Below are 26,312 nucleotides of genomic sequence, written 5' to 3' on the forward strand. Positions count from 1 at the left end.
GAACACAGCCTTGCCAGTGCCTTGATTTTAGCCCCGTGAGACCCATGTCAGACTTTTGACCCATAAAACTGTAAGGTAATGAATGTATAGTTTGAAGCCAAAGGCTTCCATTCCAGCAGCATATATAGTAAAGGGGGAAACCACTAGATAAGGAGGTTTGTAATCCAGTCTCTGCTCCTCCATACCTGGCTATGTTGCCTGGAGGAAAAATCACAAGCTCTCTAGAAATGTACTCCTTAAGTATAAAACTCAGAGTCTGGATGGAATGACATATACAACTCTTCTCAGTTCTAAAATTCTGTAATTTATTTGCAAATTGCTATTTTAAGATATCTGGGATGTCAGCCAATGATTCAGCAAACATGTTGGTTATGCTAAATCAACTATATGGCTGACATACTAAGTTCTTAACTGAAGTGATCTTAAGTATATAGGGTGCCAATTCTCCTTCACATTCATGAAATTGTTTGTGGGTCAACAAGAAGGACAGAGTTTGTGTTGGGTGAATATGTAGGCTCTGGAATTGTATCCTGTGCTACCATTTGCTGTTGGTGGAAACTTGGGCAAGCTATTTAAACTCTTTATGCCTCAGTTTTCTCAGCTGTAAAATGGAGGTGATAAGCGTATTTAACACATGGGGTTGCTGTGGGATTAAAGTTATCGAGGGCTTAAACAGTGCCTACTACATAGTACATGTATAATGAATGTTAGCTCTTACTGTTTCAAAACTGTGAAGCAGCAGAAGTTAAAAATGATTTCAAGAAGGCATATTCATAGACAAAAGAGCAGAATGTAGCCAGACATCTGAATACCTTTCATAAAGTAATTTCTAACAGCTTTCCAGAGGACTGGATTATTGTTAAATATGACGCCTTTCTCATGCATGCCAATGCACTGCAACCCAAGTTTGCTGCCGAATCGGGATGTGTAGTGACTGTGCTTCATTACGTGGAACACGCTTGAGGACCTGCAGAGAAAGCAAACCTTGGAGTTACTTGTTGAGGGTCAGGAGAACTCAGTGTGATGAGTTTGCCTACCAGGTGGCTCTCATACCAAATGCCTGTTGATCTAAATGCAATGCATAATTTCTAGTATTCAGATTAAATAAGCACTTGTGTCAGCACAAGAACTTCCTTCTCCAGTTGAAACATTTCTACTGCTAGCTCTCTGTTTGAGCATCACTAAAGATCAACACACACACGCACACACACACACACATACACACACACACACAGAGTTATTCGTTATTTCCCCTTATCTAACTCCAAGTCACTAAAATACTCCCCATTACTGTTGTCAGATCTACAAGGCTGTAAGAAACTGAACCCTCCACACCATCATATTCCTGAGAGCCTCCAGCCTCCAAGCAGTCCCTCTCCAGACAGTGCTCCCCATGCAGAAGTGAGCCTCATAATTGGAAGTTGCTGGAATACCTGAAGTCTTATCTCTTTAGTTTGGAAGCAGCAGTTCTGCCTTGTACCACCCGTCCCCCAGAGGCCCTAATCAGGCCTGGCCCCTCCAGGGGAGTATCATTATAGGACTGAAGGACATCTCCTGGGCACCTCTGGCCCTGGGCTTGGCTGGCTGGGCTGGCCTGGAAGGCTCTCTCTGGTGGTGACAGCAGCTGTCTTGGGGCTCTGCGTCCATCATGATTCATCAAGGTCTCCAGGGTCACAGAGTTCTCCCAGGACATAGGACACGCTGAGCCATTAGATAGCCCTTGCTGTGGCAACCCTGGGACCTTGCGAGGAACCCAGGCTTCCTTGAACTTCCTGGTTCCTCTTCCACTGCTCTGCCCTCTATTCCCACCCCCAGGCCTGGCTCTTAAGGCCTGAGCTGGGTCTTCAGAGCAACTAGGAAGGAGCAGGCAGCCCCTCCCCACCCACGTCCTCCTTCAGGTCTTGCTTCCTGCCCCAAATCCTACTCTAATTGGGGCACGATAAGGCAATGAGCATTATAACATGTTGTAAAATCCTAGCTGAAGACGTCATGGGGCCTCCGTGTGTGAGGAGAATATTGTCTTCTTAAGACAGTGGTACAGAATTCTTCTGCAGAGAGACTCACTTTGTTGAGAAGATGTTTCAATAAGATTGATTATAAATTAGACTATGGCATTGGAAGTATAAATTGATCATTTAAATAATTTAACATTTGAGAGCATAAAGGATAAATGGATAGTTAGTCTCTTCAGGATAAAAGATGGGGTGGCTTTATGTCTTCTATTGTATTTTCAATACGCAAATCCAGATACTTCAGTTTGTATTCCAGGGAACTAATTTGACTGATATATAGATAAAATTTTGTCCTGTATATGACATCATGCTATAGAAGGGACTGAAATTCTTATTAACTAATAGACTTCAGAATTCTAGCTATTCGTACCGTCCCCTAAATCACTCTGTAATCAAAGCAGCAAGTAATTTGTATACTCTTTACTCACAAACTCAGATCTACAAATTTTAAGTGATTAGTTGACAAACAGAATACTATTTTTCTGCTCTGACCTGTAGAGCTTTTGAGTATATCATAAAATACATTGGTCTGTCCATATGTTTTGAGGAATTACTGGTCAATTAAAAACTTCAACCCAAATAAAGAGCGAACGATTAAGTCAGTTGTCCTTTAGGGGGCGCCAACATCTCAGTTATCCTGAGACAGAGGCTCTGACTTGGCAAAAAACAAAGTAGGGAAGACAGAAGTGATACACACAGCAAGCAAAGTGTCACCAAGGATGAGCAGTTTAAAATAAGGTCACTTATCAAAAGTAGGCTGGCTTTATCTAACTGGAGTAAATCAGGAAAGTGAAGAAGGGAAGGTTGGTGATGAACTAGGGTTGCCAGCCCAGAGCTCCCCTGATATTCAGGAGAACATTAGAGATCTTCCCACAATGCGGGCCGGCCTGTAACACCAGGTGAGGGAGATGTTACATTGACTGACTGACTGACTGGCTGGGAGAGTGAGGACTTCTTACCACTGAGGAGAGACAGTGTGAGTCCCCAACCTCAGAAGGAACAGTGGGTAGTGTAAGATGCCTGATCCCTGGGGTAATTATTCTTCTTGAAACATGACTGAAGTCAAAAGACATCCCCAAAGATGGCAAACCTAACGTCTCTTCAAAATGAAAAGTAGCCAGGAAGTAAGTCCTTAGGTGGTAAAGAAAAAGCCACCCTCCCGTTCTGAGTTTAAAGAACTCACACACCTGTGGTCAGGTTCAAGATTGATAAGTACTAGAAATAGGGGGGAGACAATCAATGGAATATTTGATACCAAACATTTAAAAACACATGCCTTGTGTAGACCTGTTCTGTGCCTGTGACTTATACTCCATCAATCCTACCACATTTTCCCTGTCCTTTGCCCTCTAATATCCTTACCCAGGTTTGATACTGAGGTCACTGCAAGAGAAAAAGAATCTTTGTAACAGAGAGTTCTGACTGTAACCACCCTAAGCTGACCAAATTTAGTATCTCTAATATGGGAACACCTTCCCTGGTCTCTTGATGTGATGCAATGTGAAGTGCCTAGGACTAACAGGAACGTATTATTACGCAACAATTAACCTGAATCGAATAGAGCCTATAGACCTAGTGTTCAGTTTATAAGCAATACTGGGAATAGAAGAATATGTTCAATGACACCATAATGAGATACTGAGAGAGATTTGGAATGTGGGACGTCCTGTAAGACAACTGATGTGGTCTCTTCAGAAGGTCAAGGTCATGGGGAAAAAGGGGGGAGGACTGCTCTTCTAACTTTCCTGTTCATTTGAACTTTTCATACTAGAAAGTTGGAAAAATATTTTCTTGTCGATCATTAGAGTCTCTCCCTTCCATGCATCCTCAAGTCCCTTGACCCTCTGCTTACTTTGTCCTAGTTGCCTGGTAAAACCTCAACCCTGGCTAAATCCAGCTCTCAGTTTAGCTTACTCTGTGCTTGCACCTGGCAGTTGAATGGGGCCAGGGAAAAAACCATACATGCACATGGACACACACACACACACACACACACACACACACACTGGCAGGTCTCAGTTAAATTCAAGTGAGCCCTTAGTGCAGCTGGCAATTCTACTACATTTCCCAAGTCCAGTCACTCTCTCACTTTCCTGGATGACTGTTATATCCTGTCTCCTCTGTCCCCCAGTGTTGTACTTCTCACCTTTATTTCAACTACAGACTTCATTTCCTATTTTATTGAGAAAACAGAAGCAACTGGAACCTCTGCAAGTCCAAACACCAGGATCAGTGCCCATATATTCAGCCTTCCCTCCTGTTACTGTGGATGAACTTGCGTGTCCCTTTTCAAGGCCACATCCACTTGTTACCTGGACCCCCTTGTCATCTCACCTGGCACACTCCTTTTGTGTGCTGCATCAACACTTTCGTCTGTAACTCATCATTCCCATCAAAACACACATGGTTAACATCTTGTATCTTAACAAATAAAAGCTCCTTGGACCAAACATCCCTTTCATTTCTCTGCCTCCTTTATGGCAAAAGAGTGTCTGTACCTGCTGCCTCCAATTCTTCTCTCCCCATTCTCTACAGTGGTCAGACTTTTGCTCCCAGCACTGCATAGAAACTGCCCTTGTCAAGGTCACCCATGACCTCCCTGGTGCTAAATGCAATGCTCACATCTCCGTCCAGTCATGTGGCACTATCTGGAGAGTTGACAATTCCATCCTCCCTGACAGGCATTCTCTCCTGGCTTTCAGACCTCCACACTCTCCTGGTTTTCCCTTCTCTGTGTGGTTGTCCTTCTCAGCTTCCTTTGCTAGTTTCTGACTACAGTCGAAGGTCTGAATGGTTAGAACTTCCTTCTTAATATCCTATTCAGCAGTACTAGGCAAGTCAAGTCAAAATATCTGAAATGGAATCCTGATTTCTCCCCATCCCGAAGTTGCTCCACCCACCTCATCTTCCATATAGCCCATATCTACCTGATAATGGTGTGGACAACCATCCTGGGTTTCCCAGCTTAAAAATCCCACAACGTGGGAAATCCTCTGGTTCCAAATAAACCAAGACAGTTGTTCACCCTACTGATAATACTATGTTTTAGCCTTTTATTGTTGGTATATTAATACTGCAACAATATATTCCTCTACAAGGGTAGGGATTTGGGAGTGATTTGTTCATGATACCTGTTGTACATAATAAGTTCTCAATAAATATTTATTTAATGAATGAATGGAGAGCCAATAATTTCTATGATAGTTTAGGGTCATCCAGTGCTTAGTATAGAGTAAATTCTAATAAATAAATGTACATTTACAGAATAAAAGAATGAATTTCCTATAAATTCGAAAATGACTAAAACAGGTATACAAATTCTATAACCTTAACTGTTATGTTAATTGCTAACATATGGCCAAATATCATCCTAATTATCATGTTAAATGCCAGTTCCTCTTTATGGATGCTATTCACATTCTATTTTTGATATTCATGGCAAACACTAACATATACACATGACATATAGTGTCATGCATAACTTCTGTAGAACCTCAATAATTTAGCGCATCTCTGCCTGGGGAATCATGCATACTTTATCTACAAGTGATCAGATGGATCTCTCCCCATAGCCCCCAGTTGCTCAGGCAGAATCGTGGCAGCACTGGTGCCTGACTCCCACCCCATCGTGCTCCAAAGTTCTGCAGCCCCCCACTTCAGAACTAAGCTGCTTGGAAAAGTTGGCCCATAATCTCTACACAGGTGTAATAACTACAGACGTCAAAATTTTCAGAAGAGAAAATACCTGGCATATTATTCAAAGAAAAAGAAAGAGCTTTCTGACATCCAGTGGGGTCTTTTTAAGAGGTATGGGTAGTTCTGGAAGGACCTGAAGAGCAGGCAAGGGAAGATGGGGACAAACATGTCCTATTCCTGCGGGGAGCTCATCCCTTAAGAAAATTGAGCGGCTGGGAGGCAATTAAGGAGAACACAGAGACTCCAACCAGAGAAAAGCCTGTGAGGACAGGAAGGGGAAAGAACTGGGAAAGCTGGGGGAAGGGCAGAGTGAGTTTTGTCATGTTCTCAGCATGAATCAGCACCTGACCCTGTCAGGGTCGCTAAGGTCACTTTCCTAATTAAGACAGCAGTTGCCAGATGCTACCTGCACTGTAAGGAGGATCCTATTTCAGCAACTGGTCAGGGTTCCTGGGAATTTATCTGGTGATCTAAGTACCTAGTGTCTAAGAGCAATTTCTGTCCTGGTCCTCTGGTCCTTTCTCATGTGCTTCATTCTTCCCTCCATGTCTAGTCTTGCACTCCCAGCACCTGAACTACACTTAAGGGTAAGAAAATTAGACAGAACCCCTCCAACCTGCTTAGGTGTTTCCCCAGGGAAAGGCCCTCTACTCTGGAAGCTTCTTACCTTTTTTCCTCCTCAAGCTCTGTAGCACGTTGCAATCATTTGGGGGCCTCTAAACACTACGGATGCCCAGGTCCCTCCTTCCCAGGAGACTGTAAAAGTTGGGTTTGTGGCCTGGGCATTGGGGTTTTGAACAGCTCCTTGGGTTACTTTAATATGCAGCCAGGGTGAGAAGCACTGTCCTAGATCCTGAGCTGCAGGCATCATCCTTCATTTAAAAAGTAGTAAAAACACATCTTTAGCAACAGACATCAAGATATCGAAATAAGTTTGTTTAGTTTTTAATATGAAAATTCCAGCCTTGATTTTTAAATATGTCCCCGATTATTAACAGACTTACTTGCTAATAATGAGGGTTTCCTCTCCATATATCCAGACTCTCACGAATTCACCATACGTCTTGTTGTAGTAATTGCAGGCACTGCCATTCCCCATCCAGAGGAACCTGCAGTAGGAAATGAGGGGTCCAATTCCCAGAAAGTAGCCAGGACCTAGGAAAGTCATCAGATCAGTCAGTATTTCTGCAACACCAAAAAGAGCGATTGCTTTAAATTAACTGCTATTCTTGTTCTTTTGATCTGGATGTCCTTTTATATCTTCTGATGTATATAGGTGAATCACACACACAAAATGATTAAAACAACAACACAAGTTAACATGATGCTCTTCGCAGCTCCATGAGTAAAAAGTAGTCCAGAGTCTACACCACTCCAGTTCCATTTGGTCTCAAGCATTTCGGTCTGAACGGACTGAAATAGGTGTCTGCTCTATTCTTGCTGTGTTAAATGGTGTCAATGAGTTTCAAATACAAGTCAATCAGTCCCTCTTGTAACAGGCATGAAAACCAGGACAAGTGACAAGCTGACAGGTCTGTCTGGCTGCGTAGTTTTGTCTGAAAACTTTGGGTTTGAAAGCACCAGTCAATGGAATGGGTGGGTTTGAATTAGTCTGTGGTTTTGGTGTCATCTTTTTAACTGTGAGAAACACGGTCTGCAAAGACAATGTCCCAACAAAAAGCATGCATTTCTTTTTTATTTCCTTCAAAAAGGATTTGGTTTAAGAAGAGAATCTTAAGCTAAATCTCATTAGACAAAATAAAGCTAAGCACTGAGGAATGAGGCAGTGTGTCTGATCTGTGTCTAGACCAGAGTCTGAGTCTAGTGATGTGGTTTTAGTGAAGAGCCGTGACTCTTACACCCTTGCTGACGTAGGCAATGACAGAATTGTGAGGAGTGTGAATCTGGTGAGCAGCCAGGGGAGTTGCTGTTGCTTGTATCAGAGAACAAACTTGGTAGCTTGATTTTAGTGGTGGTGGTGAAAAGTTCGTCAAAAGCTTGTTGGAATGGTTTTACGAGCTTTATTGTAAAGTTATACCATTTCTGTATCTTACTCCTTTAATTCCATTCTGTCAGTGAAATAGTCGTTCAGCCAAAACTCACACAACTATCTGAGACAGTACAGTGCTGATAATTTAGATAATCTAAGTTTTTGGGTGAATCATTTAAATTGGATGTTTAAACCCAAATCTGGCAAACAAGGTTTATTCCTTAACTTTGAAGTAGCTGGGTTAATGTGGAAAAGATTATCAGGGTATTCTTTTTGCCCTTAGTGGAAAGTCTTTGTTAATGTCTATATAAGCAAAACAAGTTTGGGAGTCTTGGGGTCAAGGGGTCTTAATCTTAGGATTGTTCTAATAACATTATATGTAGATGATTGACTTACAGAATTTTTTATGGGACTGGGAACACATGCCTGCCGTGAGGAATTTTCCAAGAAACTACAAAGCCGTCTGATATTTCTGGGAGTTCTGAGTTAATCTGATAGTGTAGAGTGGTGTTGTTTCTACTGGGATTATCTGGATAATTATATTATACTCTACTTTTGATTGATCCACAGAGCTTGTGGAAGATTTTTTTTAGATTTTCAAGGGAACTATAGTGATCCCCATTTTTCATCCACTGTCCAGGTCCCATCTACCCCTTGTGGTGGCACCAACATCACCACCATGCCCAAAAATAAAAAAAAAATAAAGAATGGGATAAAGAGAAGGAATAGGTTCAAGAAAGGGAGAGGGCAGAGGACATGGATGAGGTAAAGTGGGAGGGAGACAGAAAGGAGTACAGAAAGCATTCCAGAGACATTTTCACCTTTAGACCAAAATTGGAATGAATTTAAATTAAAAAAATCCAAAACCTGGAATATTACCTTGTTCCACCCCATCTTAAATTTACTTTAAAGGATACTTTTGCCAAGTCTATTTTACCGAAACAAAATGCAGACTGGAAGGGATTATCTAAGATTTTTTTAATGCTTTCATTTAATATATGCAGATAATTGGTAGAAAAATGTTCACCTGAATTCATTTGCTAATATGCCTTGGGCTTCAGCCATCTCCTCAGGTTTACTCTTCGCTGTTTTGCAAATTTCCTTTACTTTCATGGACGAAAAGCCCAAGGAAACACTCTCCTTAGATACAGAACTAAATGACTGTGTTACCTGGTATTGAGGATGTGTTTTTATAATTCCAAACCAAGAGAAGAAAGCCAGTGAGCAGCAGGATTGCAATGCTGGCAACAGGCACAACTTCGGTCACCATGCTGATGATGTTATAATGCACTGAGTTCAGCACTTCCAAAACCATCTTGTGTTGCTTGATCTCAAGGGAAGCAATTTAAAGTCCTGTGGAAATCAGAGTGGCAGAAAAATTAGAGAATCCCCAAAGGTACATCTAGGACTCCTGTTGCTTCAGAGGATGCTGTACTGTAGAGATGGGTGCTTTGTTTTATAATATGATTGGACATTTAGACAAGACAAATTTGTAGTTACAAGTCAAAACAAGCAAGCCCAAGAGAGATCTATTGGCTTGAAGTGTAGCATTTCTGACCTTGGTAGAGTCTCAGTTTTGTTTAGACATTTGGTCTGATAGAACCTTATCATCTTGCCCTTGAACAGGTAGAGTGACTGAATTCTCAACTGAGAGCCAAATTTCTTACCAAAATACATGAAAATGAAGCTCATTCCAGAGGTGGAGTCATTCTGTGACTTCATCAGCACCTGGTTTAGGCAATCTTTTCCTCTGGAGGCCAAATCAATTTTTTTTTTTTTTTTAAAAAAAGCAATCCCTCACCCCCTTCCTGTTCAAAATTACTTCCCCCAAAGAGTAAGGTTTTCCAGTAAGAAGGAAAACTTCTAACTTCTCACTCTCTTCATCCATTCTTCTTCTGACTTTTTGACCATCTTTATGACCATAACCTTAAACTCTTTATCATGTAGGTTGCTTATCTCCACTTCACTTAGTTCTTCTTTTGGGGTTTTATCTTATTCCTTCATTTGGAACATATTTCTCTGGTGCCTCATTTTGCCTAATTCACCATTTTTATTCCTATATGTTTGGTAGGTTGGTTTTGTTTTCAATCTTGGAAAAGTGGCCTTATGAGCAAATGTCCTATGGGGCCCATCAGTGCACTCCCCTCTGGTCACCCAAGCAATAAGCTTTAGTGGTGCCCTCTGTGTGAACTGCGTGGGTCTGTCTGTTGTGGCAGGCTGACTACTGTAGACGTGGTAGTTGGTGTAGCTGCACCTGTGTCAGGTGGGTTGCCAGGCCCTGCCTTGGGCATAGGCTGCCCCCTGTAGGTGGGCAGGGCTGTGTCATGAAATGATTGGCTACAGAGCCCTGGGAAAGGGGGTCCTTGGGCTAATGCTGGTCTAGTGGTGGGCAAAGCTTCGTCTCGGGGTGGCCAGCAGTAGGTTCAGGGCTTCCAGAGTTGGATCAGCCTGTTGATGGAGGGGGCCATGGCTTAGGGGTATCTGGGCCTGGTGTATGCCCACTGGTGGGCAGGGCCAATTCCTGACTTGTGTGGCCGTGGGCTCTGGGCTGACCCAGAGCTAGTGATAGCCCACTGGTGAGTGCATCAGACCCCGACACAACTGGCTGTAGTGCCATGGTTTTCCCAGGGCTATTGTCTACCCAGTGATGGGTGAGGACAGTCCCAGGCCTAGGGGTGACTCACTGGTGGGTGGCTCTGTGTCTGGCTTCAAGGTCCTGAGTTTCTGTTGTAGATGTTAGCTGGCTGGTGGGCAGTGGCAGGGCTGAGGAGGGGCCTCAGGGCTAGTGCTGACCCTCTGGTGGGCAGAGCTGGGTCCCAGGGTCTCTGGCTGCAGTGCCCTGGGTTTCAGGAGTGGGCGTCAACCTGAGGGTGGTTGGGACCAGTGCTGAGGCCTACCTATGGTTGGTGAGGCTGGATTTAGGGCTAATGTAGGCCTTCTGGTGTGTGGGCCTGGGTCTGATGGCTAGTGTCAGGGTCCTGGAGGTCCTGGGGCTTTACTGGCCTATTGGTGGGTAGGGCCAGTCCTGGAGCTACTGGGTACGCAGGGTGTCCTTCGGCAGCAGGCCTGTTGGTGAGTGGGGCAGTATCCCTGCCCAGCTAATTGCCTGGACTGGGGCTTCTCGGGACTGAGGCAGACTCGCAAGTGGACAAGGGCAAGTCACTGCACTGTACTAATAATCTAGACAGAGAATTCCACAATGGTGATTACCAGCACCAGTGTTCTCTTAGTGGGATATGCTCTCATTAGTGACTGCTGCCAGTATCTAAGTTCTTAGGCTGAGTTTCAGTTGCCTCTTGCCTCTCTGGGAGGCTCTCTAAGATCAACAAGTGAGTTTGACCCAGGCTTCTTTCAGATTACTTCTTCTCCCCTTGGACTTAGAGCATGTGAAATTTTATATGCACCTTTTAGGACTGGATTTTCTATTCTCCACAGACCTCTGGCTCTCCCAGAAGTAGCGCTACTGGCCTTAAAGCCAAATGTTCTGCAGGATAGAGAGCCCAGAAATAAAGTGCGTTGACCGTGCACTTGTGGCCAATTAATCTACAACAAAGGAAGCAAGAAAATACAATTGAGAAGAGACTGTCTCTTCCAAAAGTGGTGCTGGGAAAACTGGACAGCACAGTAAAACTGGACAGCTACATGTGAAAGAATGAAATTAGAACATTCTCTAACACCATATACAAAAATAAACTAAAAATGGATTAAAGACCTAAATGTAAGATCGGATACTGTAAAACTCCTATAGGGAAACATAGGCAGAACACTCTTTGACATAAATCGCAGCAATATCGTTTTGGATCTGTCTCCTAGAGTAATGAAAATACAAACAAAAATAAACAAATGGAACCTAACTTAACTTAAAAGCTTTTGCACAGGAAAGGAAATGATAAACAAAGCAAAAAGCCCACTTAAGGAATGGGAAAAAATATTTGCAAACGATGTGACCCAGAGGGATTCATTTCCATAATATACAAACAGCTCATGCAGCTCAATATAAAAAAACAAACAAACAACCCAATCAAAAAAATGGGCAGAAGATCTAAATAGACATTTCTCCAGAGAAGATGTACAGATGGCCAACAGGCACATGAAAAGATGCTCAATATCACTAATTATTAGAGAAATGCAAATCAAAACTATAGTAAGGTATCACTGCACATGGGTCAGAATAGCCATCATGAAAAAGTCTACAAATAATAAATGCTGAAGAGGTTGTGGGGAAAAAGGAACCCTCCTACACCACTGTTGGGAGTGTAAATTGGTGCAGCCACTATGGAAAACAGTATGGAGGTTCCTTAAAAAACTAAAAATAGAGCTAACATATGATCCAGCAATCCCACTTCTGGGCATATGTCCAGAGAAAACTGTAATTTGGAAAGATACATGTACCCCAATGTTCATAGCAGCACTATTTATTACAATAACCAAGACATGGAAGCATCCTAAGTGTCCGTTGACAGATGAATGGATAAAGAGGATGTGGCATATGGAATATACTACATGGAATATACCAATGGAATCTTACTCAGCTGTAAAAAAAAAAAGAAAAAGAAATAATGTCATTTGCAGCAACATGGATGGACCTAGAAATTAACATACTGAGTGAAGTTAGTATCAAAGACAAATATCATATGATATTGCTTTCATATGTGGAATCTAAGAAAAAGATACAAATGAACTTAATTACAAAACAGGAACAGACTGACAGACATAGAAAACAAGCTTATGGTTACCAAAGCGCCTAGGTTGGGGGAGGGATCAATCCCAAAGGGGAGTTTGGGATTAAAATATATACACTACTATATATAAAATAGATAGCCAACAAGGACCTACTGTATAGCCCAGGGAACTATACTCAATATCATGTAATAACCGCTAATGGAAAAGAATCTAAGAAAGTATATACATATAAATCAACTATATTTCAATAAAAACTAAAGAAAAAAATAAATAAGTTTGATTTTAGCCATTACAAAAACACAGAAGTTCTGGGGGGTGCTCATCTTCTTGGTGTAGAACATCCAGCTGGGGAGCCCAATGTGGGGTTCATACGCCTGACTCATTGGGGAAGACATCTGCAGTCATAATTATCCTCTCATTAGTGAGTTGGCCACCCGGGGTGTAGGGATCTTAACCATGTCTCCCGTCCCTCCTACCTGTCTCGTTGTGGATCCTTCTTTATATCTTTAGTTGTAGAAGATCCTTTCTGCTAGTCTTCAGACCTTTCTCATCAGTAGTTGCTCTGTAAATAGTTGTAATTTTGGTGTGACCCTGGGAGGAAAGGAGTTCAGGATCTTCTTGGCCACACCCTCCTTCCTATGAGATTGAAGGAATGTGTGAGGATTCTGTAGGCATTCCTTTTGTTAATTTCAGTGTGGGCTCTGTGGCTGGCAGCCCTAAGCAGCCTGAGGGCCACTGGGAAGAAGGTAAGAATGTGCAGGATGGGGGAGAATTTGGGGGCTGGTTGGGCCAGGCTTGGTCTTGGAAGCAGAGATGATTGGGCCCCAGGAAGAAAGGGGTGCAGGCCAGCCACAGGCAGGAGGGAAGAAGGAACAGGGGCCCAGGGTTGGCTAGGGAAGAGGAGAGGAGGAAGGTCCCTCAGGGGAGCTGATTTGGGGAGCAGACTGAGGCCAAAATTATTCCAATGCCTAAGAATGAACAGAAGGTCTAGGAGAGTCCTACTGCTGTCATATGTTTCTGAAGTATGTTGTACTTAAATCCTCAAGTGCTTTTGTTCTTTTTAAAAATTTTAAATTGTGAAATATGCGTGCACACACACACACAGACTATTTTGCCAACCATGGACACCCCTCCTATTTGCCACATTGGCTTTAGAACCCCTGCCCGTCACTTTAGAGAACTAGAACTGTACAACTAAGTCCAAGCCCTCACCCCCTCTTTTCTCTGCAGAAGTGCCTATGCTCCAGAACTCAGTCCTCCATCCTCGTGTGCATGGTTTTTTGTTTTGTTTTGTTTTGTTTTTCTGCGGTACGCGGGCCTCGCACTGCTGTGGCCTCTCCCGTTGCGGAGCACAGGCTCTGGATGTGCAGGTTCAGCGGCCATGGCTCACGGGCCCAGCCGCTCCGCGGCACGTGGGATCTTCCCAGACTGGGGCACGAACCTGTGTTCCCTCCGTCGGCAGGCGGACTCTCAACCACTGTGCCACCAGGGAAGCCCGTGTGCATGGTTTTAAATGTGCTCCCATCCCCTGCAGGAACTCTGATGAGAGTGTCTGTAATCAGAGTCCATGGCACTGCAGAGAGAGCCAAGGCTGGATACACAGGTTCAGAGACAGGTGTTTGTGGGTAGGAGGGGTTGCTCAGGACATGGAAGCCTTGGGGAACTCCAAGTGTCTGAGGACATGCGGAAGCAAGGGATCTTGAGGGCTGGCACTTGGGAGACCAGGGCTGTGGAAAACCTGTAGGTGGTGGGTCTGCCAGGGTGGATTTCCCCGGTGAATTGCAGAGAGATTGTGGTGTAAACCCTCCCAGTGACCTCATGTGTGACCCCTTTCTGTGACCCATAGGCCATGGGAAACATGACAAAGATAATGAAATGCCCAGAAACCAGTGAAGGCTCTGCAGTGTGCATGTGCTGGTTGGTGTGTGTGGTGCAGGAGGTGGGGAAGGGTACAGTGGGCTTCTGCTTACTCCCCCAATGCTGCTCTCAGCACAGGAAGGGATGCATCTGGGCCTCTTGCCCTGCTTTTCTGTTTTTCTCAAACGCTGGGACTGAAATGTAGAGGGCAGAGACTTGCACATGTGTGGAATAATTAGTGACCCAATTATCTCATTTTATTGAACCAAAGACACTCACCAGCACTGTGTCAGGCACTGAGGAGTGTACAGAGGTGACCAATTTAAAGTTTCTTGCCCCAGGAGGTTCACAGTGTCTGGGGACAAAGGCCTGGGTCCCAGCCCCAGGGAGAGGCTGCCACGGGAGAGAGATCCAGGCCAGTGTGAAGGACCACAAATGTGTACGAGGTTCCTGCTGATGGGGTGAGAAGAGCTTCCACAAGGAGAGGCGCTGAGACAGGAGAAGACTTCTTTGGGTACAAAGGGGCTTTTAAGCTGAGAGTCAGCAGGAGTGAAGGCAGGAGGGGATGAAAGTTACATGGAGGAGGGCGCATGAGTGGTGAGCTGGAAAGGAGCAGCTTTGGTGACAGAAATGGCCAATGGGCAATCCTTGGAGTCCCCCACCCATAGGGGCCCCTGTAGGCTTCTTCATGGCATTGTGTGGGGTGGAGACAGTTGCAGGCCTCAGCAGCCTGAGTAACCAGGAGACCCCCCCCTTAATGGGAACTCATGGATTTTACTACTTATTAACTTCCCCTGCTGGTGCACAGGGTCTTAGCAGCTATTTCAAGGTTCCCTCTTCCCTCAAAGATTTCTGGGCATTCTGGGTGTGTCTGATGTTATGCCAGGCCTTTGCTGATCCATAATGAGGATCCCTCTGCTTCTCCCTGTCGCTTCCCACTGAACCCTAGTTTGCCAGTGAGTCAGAACCCCAGTTGTATACATGGTTAAAGTCTTTTCTCATAAGGTCTTCAGGTCCATATCTTTCCGGAGATGCAACTAGATGCTGGGATGCTTCACCTCACACCACCCATGAAAGGTTTCCAATGTGGCCCCAGCTGGAACTCCTGATGCAGAGGAAGAGAGGGAGGGTGGGCAGGACACAACCTTGGTTGAGCACATACTATAATGGCAGGATCAGGGCCTCTTAGGCCATCTCATTGCATCCAATGTGTGGGGTACATTCTATGCTCATTTTTTAGATGGGGAAACTGAGACTTAGTATTTCCATGATAGCAAAACTTGTACAGCTGGAAAGCAGCAGAACTGTCCAGGTCTATCTGGCTCAGAAGCCGCTTTCATCACACCTTCTTGTCTTTCTTCTCCGCTTACCTCCCAATGTTGTAGAGAAGGAAGTACAGCTAGCAATATGGTCACACACAGTTTCTGAGCCAAGACTGGCATTTGGGGAGCTCTCTACCAGCAGACCTTTGTTCTTCTCCCAGCTCTCCACAGCCCTTCTCTGGGCCTCAGGTCTCTGATCTATAGAATGGAAGTGTTATTCTGCTCATCTCCATGGTCCTTTCAGCGGTGACAGGTCATGATTTGTGCTCTGTCTCCCCTCACCCTCATCAAGGATGGTCAGGAGACCCTCGAAAGATGCCAGTCATGTGGTGGAGTGCCATGCGCCATGCCTGAGCATCTGGACAGTGGAGAGACTTCCTGGGTGGACCTGGGCTGCTTCCCCAGAAAGAGGAGCCAGCAGTGGTGGCTGGAGAATCTGGGGCAGATAAAGGGTTCTGCCTTCAGGTTTGGGGGGGCCTTATTTTATGTACAAATGAGCATATTTTCTTCTTTTTATCCTATACCTAGCCAACTTTACAGTAGGAAGTAAACAAGCAGGTAGACAAATCTATGGGATATAATTCTGATTGGCAAAGCAGGGTGTAGCTGTTTTCTAAGGAGACTTGGCTGCCAGTAACCAGCTGTGAGACCGTGGACAAGTCACTTCATTTCTCTGGGCCTCTGCTTCCTTTTTTGCTCAGGAGTTGCCTGGATTAGGTACTGGGTGGTCTGACATTCCTTGGCTTTGTGAATGAAATGGTAAATATGAGTAGCATCAGGGCCAGCTCCATGGGCTTGTGAAGTCACATGGAGTCCTGTACTTAGAAGAGCCCCATGCTTGGATTAATGTTCTGCTCTTACTGTCTTGATTTTAATACTTTTTTTTTTTTTGAGCAAACGGTCTCAGATTTTAATTTTGCTCTGGGTCCCACAGATTGTGAAGCCGGTCCTGGCTGGCAGTGCCTGTCCTCTGTTCCAAGGGCCTGGAGCCCTCTACCAAGTTGTGAGGTGGGGATGTTTCCCCTGGCCCTTCATATGACCTTTCAAATCCTCTTCTGTCACCTGGGAGCTAAGGCCTCCTGCAGGCACGGGCTACTACTGTAGGGTCTACATCATGTCCTTCTGCATGTGCCCATCTGTGGCTCCCCCCACCAGCACCCACACTTCTTCCTGCTCCTTTTAGTGACCCAGGCTCTGTGCTTTCCCATGGTAGGGGCTTAGTGAACATTTGTGGACTAAGTAGTTGTCTAAATGTGTGATTGATTAGCGCATGAGTGAAACAGCTCAGCAAATGTCCTGGTGGAAGGGGCCCTGGTCTAGGAATCAGTTCTGGGCTCTGCTCACAACACTCCCTGAGCCTCCTTTGCCTAAGTAGCAAGAGAGGGCCTTGGGGAGATAGTAGGAGCTCTCCACCAGCACTGCCACTCTGAGACAGGCCTTGCCGGCATCTCTACCATCATGTCACCAGGTCCAGCTGACACAGACACCTGTCTAGAAGAAAGTCACCTCAACTGACCAAATGACGAGAGGTCGTACATATTCTCCTCCGGTAGACCTCTGGGGACCCCACACGTCATAGAGGAGCAGGATGTAATGCGGTGTTGAGGAGAGAGATTAGGGAGGAGATAGAGGTGGTGTAGAGATGAGAGTGATTTCCTAAATTCCGTTTTGAAGTCAGTTTTCAAAAGCAGAGACTTGGAAAATACCCCTCTCCCCACAAAGAAACGCCAGATTGTGAGAGACAGGAAATGTCCATCCAGAATTCCATTTTTCAAAGACAGTATCTGGAAGGTATTAGCCTGGTCTCCTGCTCTCAGGGACTGGAAGCTAAGTGGATGTTCTTTAGGCATCAAGCAGCTGGGCAGACACAATTTTGACTCCTTATTTACATAGAGTTTTGTCAGTGAAAACAGTTAATCGATAGTCGATCTAAGAAAGAGATGGAAAATTTTATTCGAGCCAATAATCCTGAGGATAATAACCCAGTAGACATTCGCTCCAAGAACTCTGAGAACTGTTTCAAAGAGGTACAGGGAGAGGTCAGTGTACTTGGGATTTTGGCAAAAGTGTACATGAAATGAAGCAGTCATCTCAGTAGAAGATTGCTACTATTCATGAGGAAGAAACAGTTAATGGCTTCAGTGCTTTTCTAACTATGGGAAGATATAAGAAACTGGGTTCATAAAAATTTTCTGTTGAAAATATCCAACTATCTAAAGTCTTGTTCTGCCAGTTTTCCCTTAGCATAGGGTGCCTCACCCTGATCCTCACCCTGAATTCCTTTCAGGGTACATTGCATGTCAGTGATGGCAGTGGCTAATAATTTAATTCTTGTAGAACTGGATGGTGGGTAACATTATTTATTTTACAGTCCCTTCCGTTTATTTAGGTTTTAATTTCAACCAAGGTTTGGAGGCATTTCATGACCAATTTGTCCCAAGGGACTAGGAATGTTTATGCCCATGTCAGGTGGGGATTTCATTGATAGGCCACTTATTACTGGACTAGGCCCTGTTAACAGTAGCCAAAAGCCTCTGGACTGCCTGTCTTACTAGTCCATTATGGTCCAGGAAATGGTTCTGTCTTGTTGCTTCTTCTCATATCTGGAGTTACACTATTAAAATCACTGATCTTATAGGACTGTATATTTGGTCAATAGATTCAAGTCATCTAATCATCAATAATTGTATCTGAGGCTCAGTCACACATTTGGTAATGCAAGAAATAATCATCTTCTAAAAGAGGCAGAGTACAAGTAATATAGCTAATAATATTAATAGGGTCACAAGTAAGTATTTAAGCTAAGAACTTCTGTTAGGTATGGCCCAGTGTCTCCCCAGGTCATCTGACCAGTGTGATCATCAACTGCTATCTTTAAGGGAAATGATATAATGTTAGTGTACATAAAAATTACCAAGATATCCACAGGTAAAAAGTGAGTAGTGGGTCATTGTGACACCTTACAGCGTTGAGGAAAGAATGTTATCTTCTAAGGAGTTACCTGGTTGACGTCAGAAGAAGAAAAAGTGATCTTTATGGTTAAGCAGGTATTTTTGCCATTGGGGAGGTCTGGTTGATGCATAATGCAGATGTACAGTGAACACTGCAGAGGAGAAAAGGGGCCAAAGGGCAGAGAAAAAGCTTTATGTTGAAATTTATCTAGTCTTGCCTTAAAATGTGAATTTTTATTCACCAACATCAATCAATTTACTGTTGAGGTTTAAAGTGAACTCAGAAAGCAGTTACCAGCAAAATCATATCTACTTACAGAAATCTTGCTTTAATATACCAACCATATCTCCTCACAGGAGGGCCTTGGTCCTTGCTCACTCCAGGGGAAGCTCTCAATTCCTTTCCTTTCCTTTGCTTGTGAAAAAGCTCTTTAACCTCCCAACAAACATCTCCCCTGACATCTGAAGGAAAAGAGGTTTGTTTCCTAGTGAGTTTGGTCTGAGAAGGGGCTGCACTGGGAAAGCAGAACTGTTTCTGTGTTCCCTCTGAGTTAAGTCTATGGACATTTGAAAGTCTAGGCTAAAATATCGTAAGAAGAAGTTGACTGTGTACCAAGAGATCCCCAGAAGGGCATTACCATGGTGGATTGACTGTCATCCAAGTTTTAGGCTCTGCCTTGTGGGCTTCCACATATATCTTCCCCACTCTCTCAGCACCCGTCAGTCCACTCAGGCTGATGGAATTTTCAAGTGGTGGACTCCAAGCCTGAATATGATAATTGAAAATAAGAAAGTGTAACTGCCAGATGGACCACGCATCCAGGCACTTTCTGTCTGCAGGTACACAGAAGGGCAGATGAGAATCACACTGCTTCTTGATGAGCATGAGAAATGGGAAAGAGGATTTAGTTATAGGATGTGGGTTCATCTAATGGCACCAGATGCAGTAGCCCTACACATCCAGCTCCCCAGGAGAGAAATGTTTTTCCAGGTAGAACACAACTTATAAGGCCCTGACAAGGCCCCTTCTTCCAGCACGTGCATGAGTGAGCACTGCCAGCAACTACCTTACCTGGTTTCCATGGCTGACCAACTTCCTTCAGATTGATACAGTCTGAAACTATGTTAATACTATCTGCTCTTGTTTGAATGGGAACAAGGCTGCCTAGGGTATCTGTTGTGGATCAGGTTCTCTGGAGAGTAGACTCTGAGACAGAGATTTGTGTGCATTGGGAGTGCTCTTGGGATGAACACCTATGGTGGAGTGAAGGAAGCAGGATTAGGAAGAGGGAGCTGAGCTGCCATGCAGAGTGACAAGGTCAGCCAGTCCCATGGGAGGCCCTGGAGCTGGAGTGGTCCCTTAGAGTTGTTCTGTATCAAGGTAAGGGACCCAGGCTTTGTTCCTTGCATCCATCACTGGATGTGGGTTATCACTAGATGTGAGTTATGGGAAGGGGTCATGGCTTTGGGTGAGTTCACTCTCTTCAAATGAGAGCAAGTCCTAGAGGAAAATTAATCTGAGCCATAAGATGCCAACACTCCTGCAGCTAGGGCAATAGGTGCCTCAGTTCTACAACTTATACTCCTTCATTCCACACTGTGACTTGTGAATATGAGCCCTGATCCCAGAGCCTGATTCACAGTGACTGTTGAGCCCCGTACAAGCCCAGCCATGTCCATGCAGCGGCATGTGAGATGAGAGTCAGAAGTGGCTGCATGGGATTTCATTCATTTGAAACCTTATTATTAGTTGTTACGGCCTCAGGCATCCTCAGGGATGATAAATCCACATGGCGGAGGGAACATATGGCCATCACATCCAGTGGTGTGGTTGGAATCTGGGTCATTACCACACTAACCATACACCTCCTCTCCCACCATGCTGAGGGACTACTATCCCTGAGCCCTCCGTTCATTCTTCTGTGTTTTTCCACCTGCAGCTCCCTGTGCCTGGGATGCTCTCTGCCTAAACTTAGCCCACCTCTAGCTGATAAACTTCTTCAGGGTCATCTTTCAGGCCAGCTCTTTCCATTGCCTAGCAGAGTTTCTCATGCCCTCTCTGAGACCCCAGAGCACCAGTTAGTCCTGCTTCAGGCTTCTCTCTCCATAATTGTGGGTCTGCTGGTCTTTCTTCTGCTGAGCTCCTTAAGGCCAGGGACTGGATCTCACGCCATATGTATCTCTGAGCACAGAGCCATACGGACTCGGTGCATGAGCTGAATGGATGAAGGAAGGAACTTGAAAGCTTTGAGTCAGGAATGAAGGAGAGCAGTCAGGCTGAAGAGAAGGCATGGTGGATTGAACTAGAAAGAGTTCATGTCAGGAAGCCCAGCAGGGAAGCTCCTCATCGTTCTTGACCTGAGCTTCACAGTTTCACCTGAAACCTTCTGTCAGTACGCCCTTTCCCGTGTCCACAGGTGCTACCGCCCTCATTTCTCTACCCTGTGCCCAGTGCTATGGCTGAATATATCAGCAGTAGTGCCCAGTCAAAATGTGTTTAATAAGTGAGAGAATTCAGAATTCAGGGATAAAAGCCAGGATTGGGATCTAGCTGGAGGAGAAAGGTTTAATTTATTTTGAAAGCAAAAATGATAGGCTTGGATGACAGGCTGTAGTAGCTGGAAAACAAGGAGGGCATGTGTCACAGGCGAAGGCAGGTTTGAAGGTGGAAGAATCAAGTAAATCAGGTTTGAACAGAGTACGGTCAGCTCATAGGGTCCGTACACTGAGTACGGATATTTAGGGCAACAAAGTAGCACTCTAGTTAGGAGAAAATGTGGAAATCATATTGCAGAGCAGAAGAGAAGCATGGCACCTAGATCAGGTGAGAGCTCCTGTTCTATTTGTGTTGCTTCACCTTAAATACTGCAAGCAATTTTTCAAGATCTTTCAAATACCATGTGCTTCTATTCAGAAATGATGACTATGGGTTTCCTGCTCAGACTACCCTGGCCTCTCAGTGGCTGTCACTTGGAACCTTCCTTTGCTGTTTCCCATTTAGAAATGTTCACTAAGTGTCCACAGAGGCTCACTTGCCTCCCTGCAGAGCACCTGCTTTTTGATAGGCTACAAAATCAGCCTCACCATATTCTAGCTCCATAAAAATAGATTTCTCTTTGTAAAACACCACACAAAACTTCATTATATAAAACAGTTGAAAATTTACCAAAGATATATATATATGGAGTGGAAAAAGCATTCAGAATAAACATACAAACAAATGTAGCGACTGTTTTTTTCTCTAACCAGGCACTGTCCTGCCTGACTTCCTGAGAAGCTCATCCCTCCAGGGGTTCTAGCTGGCTCTCTTTCTGAGTTCTGTCCATCTGCCTCAGCTTCTGTTCCAGGATTTTGTGGAGTTTATTTCTACCTTTTCTGAGGTTTGAAAGAAACTGCACTGTTTTCCTCTTTCTTCCTACATAGATTTTCACACAAAACACAAGGATGAAAGCCTTGTGGTAGGGGTGACTTCTTGAACCAGTTGAAGACGTAGAAGTTTGTGTAAGCTGCCTGAACAGAATCATTGATTTTGTGGAGCTGTGGTGAGCCATCAAACTGCACTGGTCTCATATTTCTTGTAAAATGAGGATTATCATAACATCTCCCTCATGAAGATGTATTAAGATTGGATAAGAAGAGGACACAGGGCTTCCCTGGTGGCGCAGTGGTTGAGAGTCTGCCTGCTGATGCAGGGGACACGGGTTTGTGCCCCGGTCCGGGAAGATCCCACATGCCGTGGAGCGGTTGGGTCCGTGAGCCATGGCCGCTGAGCCTGCGCATCCAGAGCCTGTGCTCTGCAACGGGAGAGGCCACAGCAGTGAGAGGCCCGCGTACAGCAAAAAAAAAAAAAAAAAAAAGAAGAGGACACAAAATGGTCTTTTGTTTTTGTATGTAGACCTAGATTCATTTTCTACTAAGTGTGTTGGTGATTTGTATAGAAAGAAATTAAATTCTCTTCCTTCTGTTAAGTGATATAAATTTATGAATTTATATCATTAGGGAATTTATGAACTCTTTTAACTATTTATAAACATTTAACCATAAAGATGCAGCAATCAGTTAGAAGACAGGATGGAAGAAAAGAATTCACTTGCAATAGTGACAAAACAGGTAAAATACCTCCCTGAATAAATGTAATCATATAAATGGATATACACCAAAAACACATTTAAAACGCTAAATTAGGCACACCAAAAAAGGAGGTTACAGAAGAAGCCTTGAGCATCAAAAAGGTCTGCTATGTTTGAGATTCTGTATATTTGAGAAGACTTTCATACTGATATATCCATATCAAAAGATGTAAAGTCTCCCTAAATTAATCAAAACTTTATTACTTTCATGACAAAATTCACATTTTTATGCATATAAATTGAATCTAAGGTCACATGAAAAAGAAACATATTCTTGGAGAGAAAAATTGTAGAAAACTGTAAATGAAAAGGTACTGGTCATACCAAATATTATGTTATAAATCTATAATAATTAAAACAACATGATAAAATTACATGACTAGATCATTAATATAGAATAGAAAGTAAGGCATATACATATTGGGAATTTATTACATTATTAAAGTTGCATCAGTTAAGGAAAATATAACTTATTCATTTAACGGTGTTCAGACAACTAGATCATTATATGAAAAAAAAGTTGGATCTCTAAATCACTTGTAACACCAAATTAAATTCCAGATAGACCAAGAAATCCCAAGAAGAATAAAATAATAAATGTAGTATGTGAAAGTATGAGTGATTTGACTCATAATAGCTGAATGTGAAAGGATCTTTTAATAAACCACACACACACGCACGCATACACACACACACACACACACACACACACACACAAATTGGTAAATTCTACTACATAGATATAACAAAAAAGTGTGCATAAGAAAGAATACTCAGAAGGAAGAGAGCAGAGGGAAGAAGAACTACAGTCCTGCAGCCTGTGGAACCAAAACCACATTCACAGAAAGATAGAAAAGATGAAAGGCAGAGGACTATGTACCAGATGAAGGAACAAAATAAAACCCCAGAAAAACAACTAAATGAAGTGGAGATAGGCAACCTTCCAGAAAAAGAATTCAGAATAATGATACTGAAGATGATCCAGGACCTTGGAAAAAGAATGGAGGCAAAGATCAAGAAGATGCAAGAAATGTTTAACAAAGATCTAGAGAATTAAAGAACAAATAAACAGAGATGAACAACACAATAACAAATGAAAACTACACTAGAAGGAAGCAATAGCAGAATAACTGAGGCAGAAGAATGAATAAGTGACTTGGAAAACAGAATGGTGGAATTCACTGCTGTGGAACAGAATAAAGAAAAAAGAATGAAAAGAAATGAAGACAGCCTAAGAGACCTCTAGGACAACATTAAACACAACAACATTCGCATTATAGGGGTCCCAGAAGGAGAAGAGAGAGAGAAAGGACCCGAGAAAATATTTGAAGAGACTAGAGTTGAAAACTTCCCTAACATGGGAAAGGAAATAGCCACCCAAGTCCAGTAAGTGCAGAGAGTCCCATACAGGATACACCCAAGGAGAAACATGCCGAGTCATAACACGCCGAGTCATATAGTAATCAAACTGGCAAAAATTAAAGACAAAGAAAAATTATTGAATGCAGCAAGGGAAAATTGACAAATAACATACAAGGGAACTCCCATAAGGTTAACAGCTGATTTCTCAGCAGAAACTGTACAAGCCAGAAGGGAGTGGCATGATATACTTAAAGTGATGAGAGGGAAGAACCTACAACCAAGATTACTCGACCCACAAAGATCTCATTCAGATTCAATGGAGAAATCAAAAGCTTTCCAGACAAACAAAAGCTAAGAGAATTCAGCACCACCAAACCAGCTCTAGAACAAATGCTAAAGGAACTTCTCTAAGTGGGAAACACAAGAGAAGAAAAGGACCTACAAAAACAAACCCAAAACAATTAAGAAAATAGTCATAGAAACATACATATCAATAATTACCTTAACGTGAATGGATTAAATGCTCCACCCGAAACAAACAGAAAAGCAATATGGATGCTTTTCTATCCATATTGCTGAATGGATAGAAAAGCAAGCCGCATATATGTGCTGTCTAAAAAGTCCCATTTCAGACCTAGACACAGTCAGACTGAAAGTGAGGGGATGGAAAAAGATATTCCATGCAAATGGAAATCAAAAGAAAGCTGGAGTAGCAATACTCATATCAGATAAAATAGACTTTAAAATAAAGAATGTTACAAGACACAAGGAAGGATACTACATAATGATCAAGGGATCAACCCAAGAAGAAGATATAACAATTGTAAATATTTATGCACCCAACATAGGAGCATCTCAATACATAAGGCAACTGCTTACAGTTCTAAAAGAGGAAATCGACAGTAACACAATAAGAGTGGGGGACTTTAACACCTCACTTACACCAGTTGAAAGATCATCCAAACAGAAAATTATTAAGGAAACACAAGCTTTAAATGACACAATAAGCCAGATAGATTTAATTGATATTTATAGGACATTCCATCCCAAAACAGCAGATTACACTTCCTTCTCAAGTGCACATGGAACATTCTCCAGGGTAGATCACATCTTGGGTCACAAATCAAGCCTCAGTAAATTTAAGAAAATTGAAATCATATCAAGCATCTTTTCTGACCACAACGCTGTGAGATTAGAAATCAATTACAGGGGAAAAAAACGTAAAAAACACAAGCACATGGAGGCTAAACAATACGTTACTAAATAATCAAGATATCACTGAAGAAGTCAAAGAGGAAATCAAAAAATACCTAGAGACAAATGACAATGAAAACATGATGATCCAAAACCTACGGGATGCAACAAAAGCAGATCTAAGAGGGAAGTTTATAGCTATACAAGTCTACCTCAAGAAACAAGAAAAATCTCAAACAATATAATCTTACATCTAAAGGAACTAGAGAAAGAAGAACAAACAAAACTCAAAGTTAGCAGAAGGAAAGAAATCATAAAGATCAGAGCAGAAATAAATGAAATAGAAACAAAGAAAACAATAGCAAAGACCAATAAAACTAAAAGGTGGTTCTTTGAGAAGATAAGCAAAATTGATAAACCATTAGCCAGACTCATCAAGAAAAAGAAGGAGAGGACTCAAATCAATAAAAGTAGAAATGAAAAAGGAGAAGTTACAGTTGGCTAAGAAGCACATGAAAAGATGCTCAACATCACAAATGATTAGAGAAGTGCAAATCAAAACTACAATGAATTATCAATTCACACCAGTTACAATGGGCATCATCAGAAAATCTACAAACAACAAATGCTGGAGAGGGTGTGGAGAAAAGGGAACCCTCTTGTACTATTGGTGGGAATGTAAATTGATACAGCCGCTATGGAGAACAGTATGGAGGTTCCTTAAAAAACTAAAAATAGAATTCCCATATGACCCAGCAATCCCACTACTGGGCATATACCCAGAGAAAACCGTAATTAAAAAGGCACATGCACCCCAATATTCATTGCAGCACTATTTACAATACCCAGGTCATGGAAGCAACCTAATTGCCCATCAACAGACAAATGGATAAAAAAGATGTGGTACATGTATACAATGGAATATTACTCTGCCATAAAAAGGAACAAACTTGGGTCATCTGTAGAGACGTGGATGAATCTAGAGACTGTCATACAGAGTGTAATAAGTCAGAAAGAGAAAAACAAATATCGTATATTAACTCATATATATGGAACCTAGAAAATGGTACAGATGAACCGGTTTGCAGGGCAGAAATACAGACACAGATGTAGAG

General features: G+C 43.0%; 1 protein-coding gene across 1 annotated transcript; it reads right to left on the reverse strand.

Moving 5' to 3' along the window:
* Positions 1-771: 771 nt before the first annotated feature.
* LOC113614825 (aromatase-like) lies at positions 772-9,013 on the reverse strand. Its single transcript, XM_027096672.1, has 3 exons — positions 8,869-9,013; positions 6,713-6,863; positions 772-967 (listed from the first exon to the last, which is right to left on the reverse strand). Exons 1-3 carry the CDS (start codon positions 9,011-9,013, stop codon positions 772-774), a joined length of 492 nt encoding a protein of 163 aa, XP_026952473.1.
* Between the last annotated feature and the right edge of the window lie 17,299 nt (positions 9,014-26,312).

This window comes from Aethalodelphis obliquidens, unplaced genomic scaffold, assembly GCF_003676395.1.
Source record: "Aethalodelphis obliquidens isolate GAN/ISIS:26980383/991018 unplaced genomic scaffold, ASM367639v1 scaffold105, whole genome shotgun sequence".
NCBI classification, from domain to species: Eukaryota; Metazoa; Chordata; class Mammalia; order Artiodactyla; family Delphinidae; genus Aethalodelphis; species Aethalodelphis obliquidens.

Coding starts and splice junctions, on each gene's coding strand:
- LOC113614825 (XM_027096672.1), bottom strand. CDS start 9,013: ATGGTTTTGGAAGTGCTGAACTCAGTGCATTATAACATCATCAGCATG. Junction 6,864..8,868: donor AAACACATCCTCAATACCAG/GTAACACAGTCA, acceptor TGACTTTCCTAG/GTCCTGGCTACTTTCTGGGA. Junction 968..6,712: donor GAAACCCTCATTATTAGCAA/GTAAGTCTGTTA, acceptor CTTTCTCTGCAG/GTCCTCAAGCGTGTTCCACG.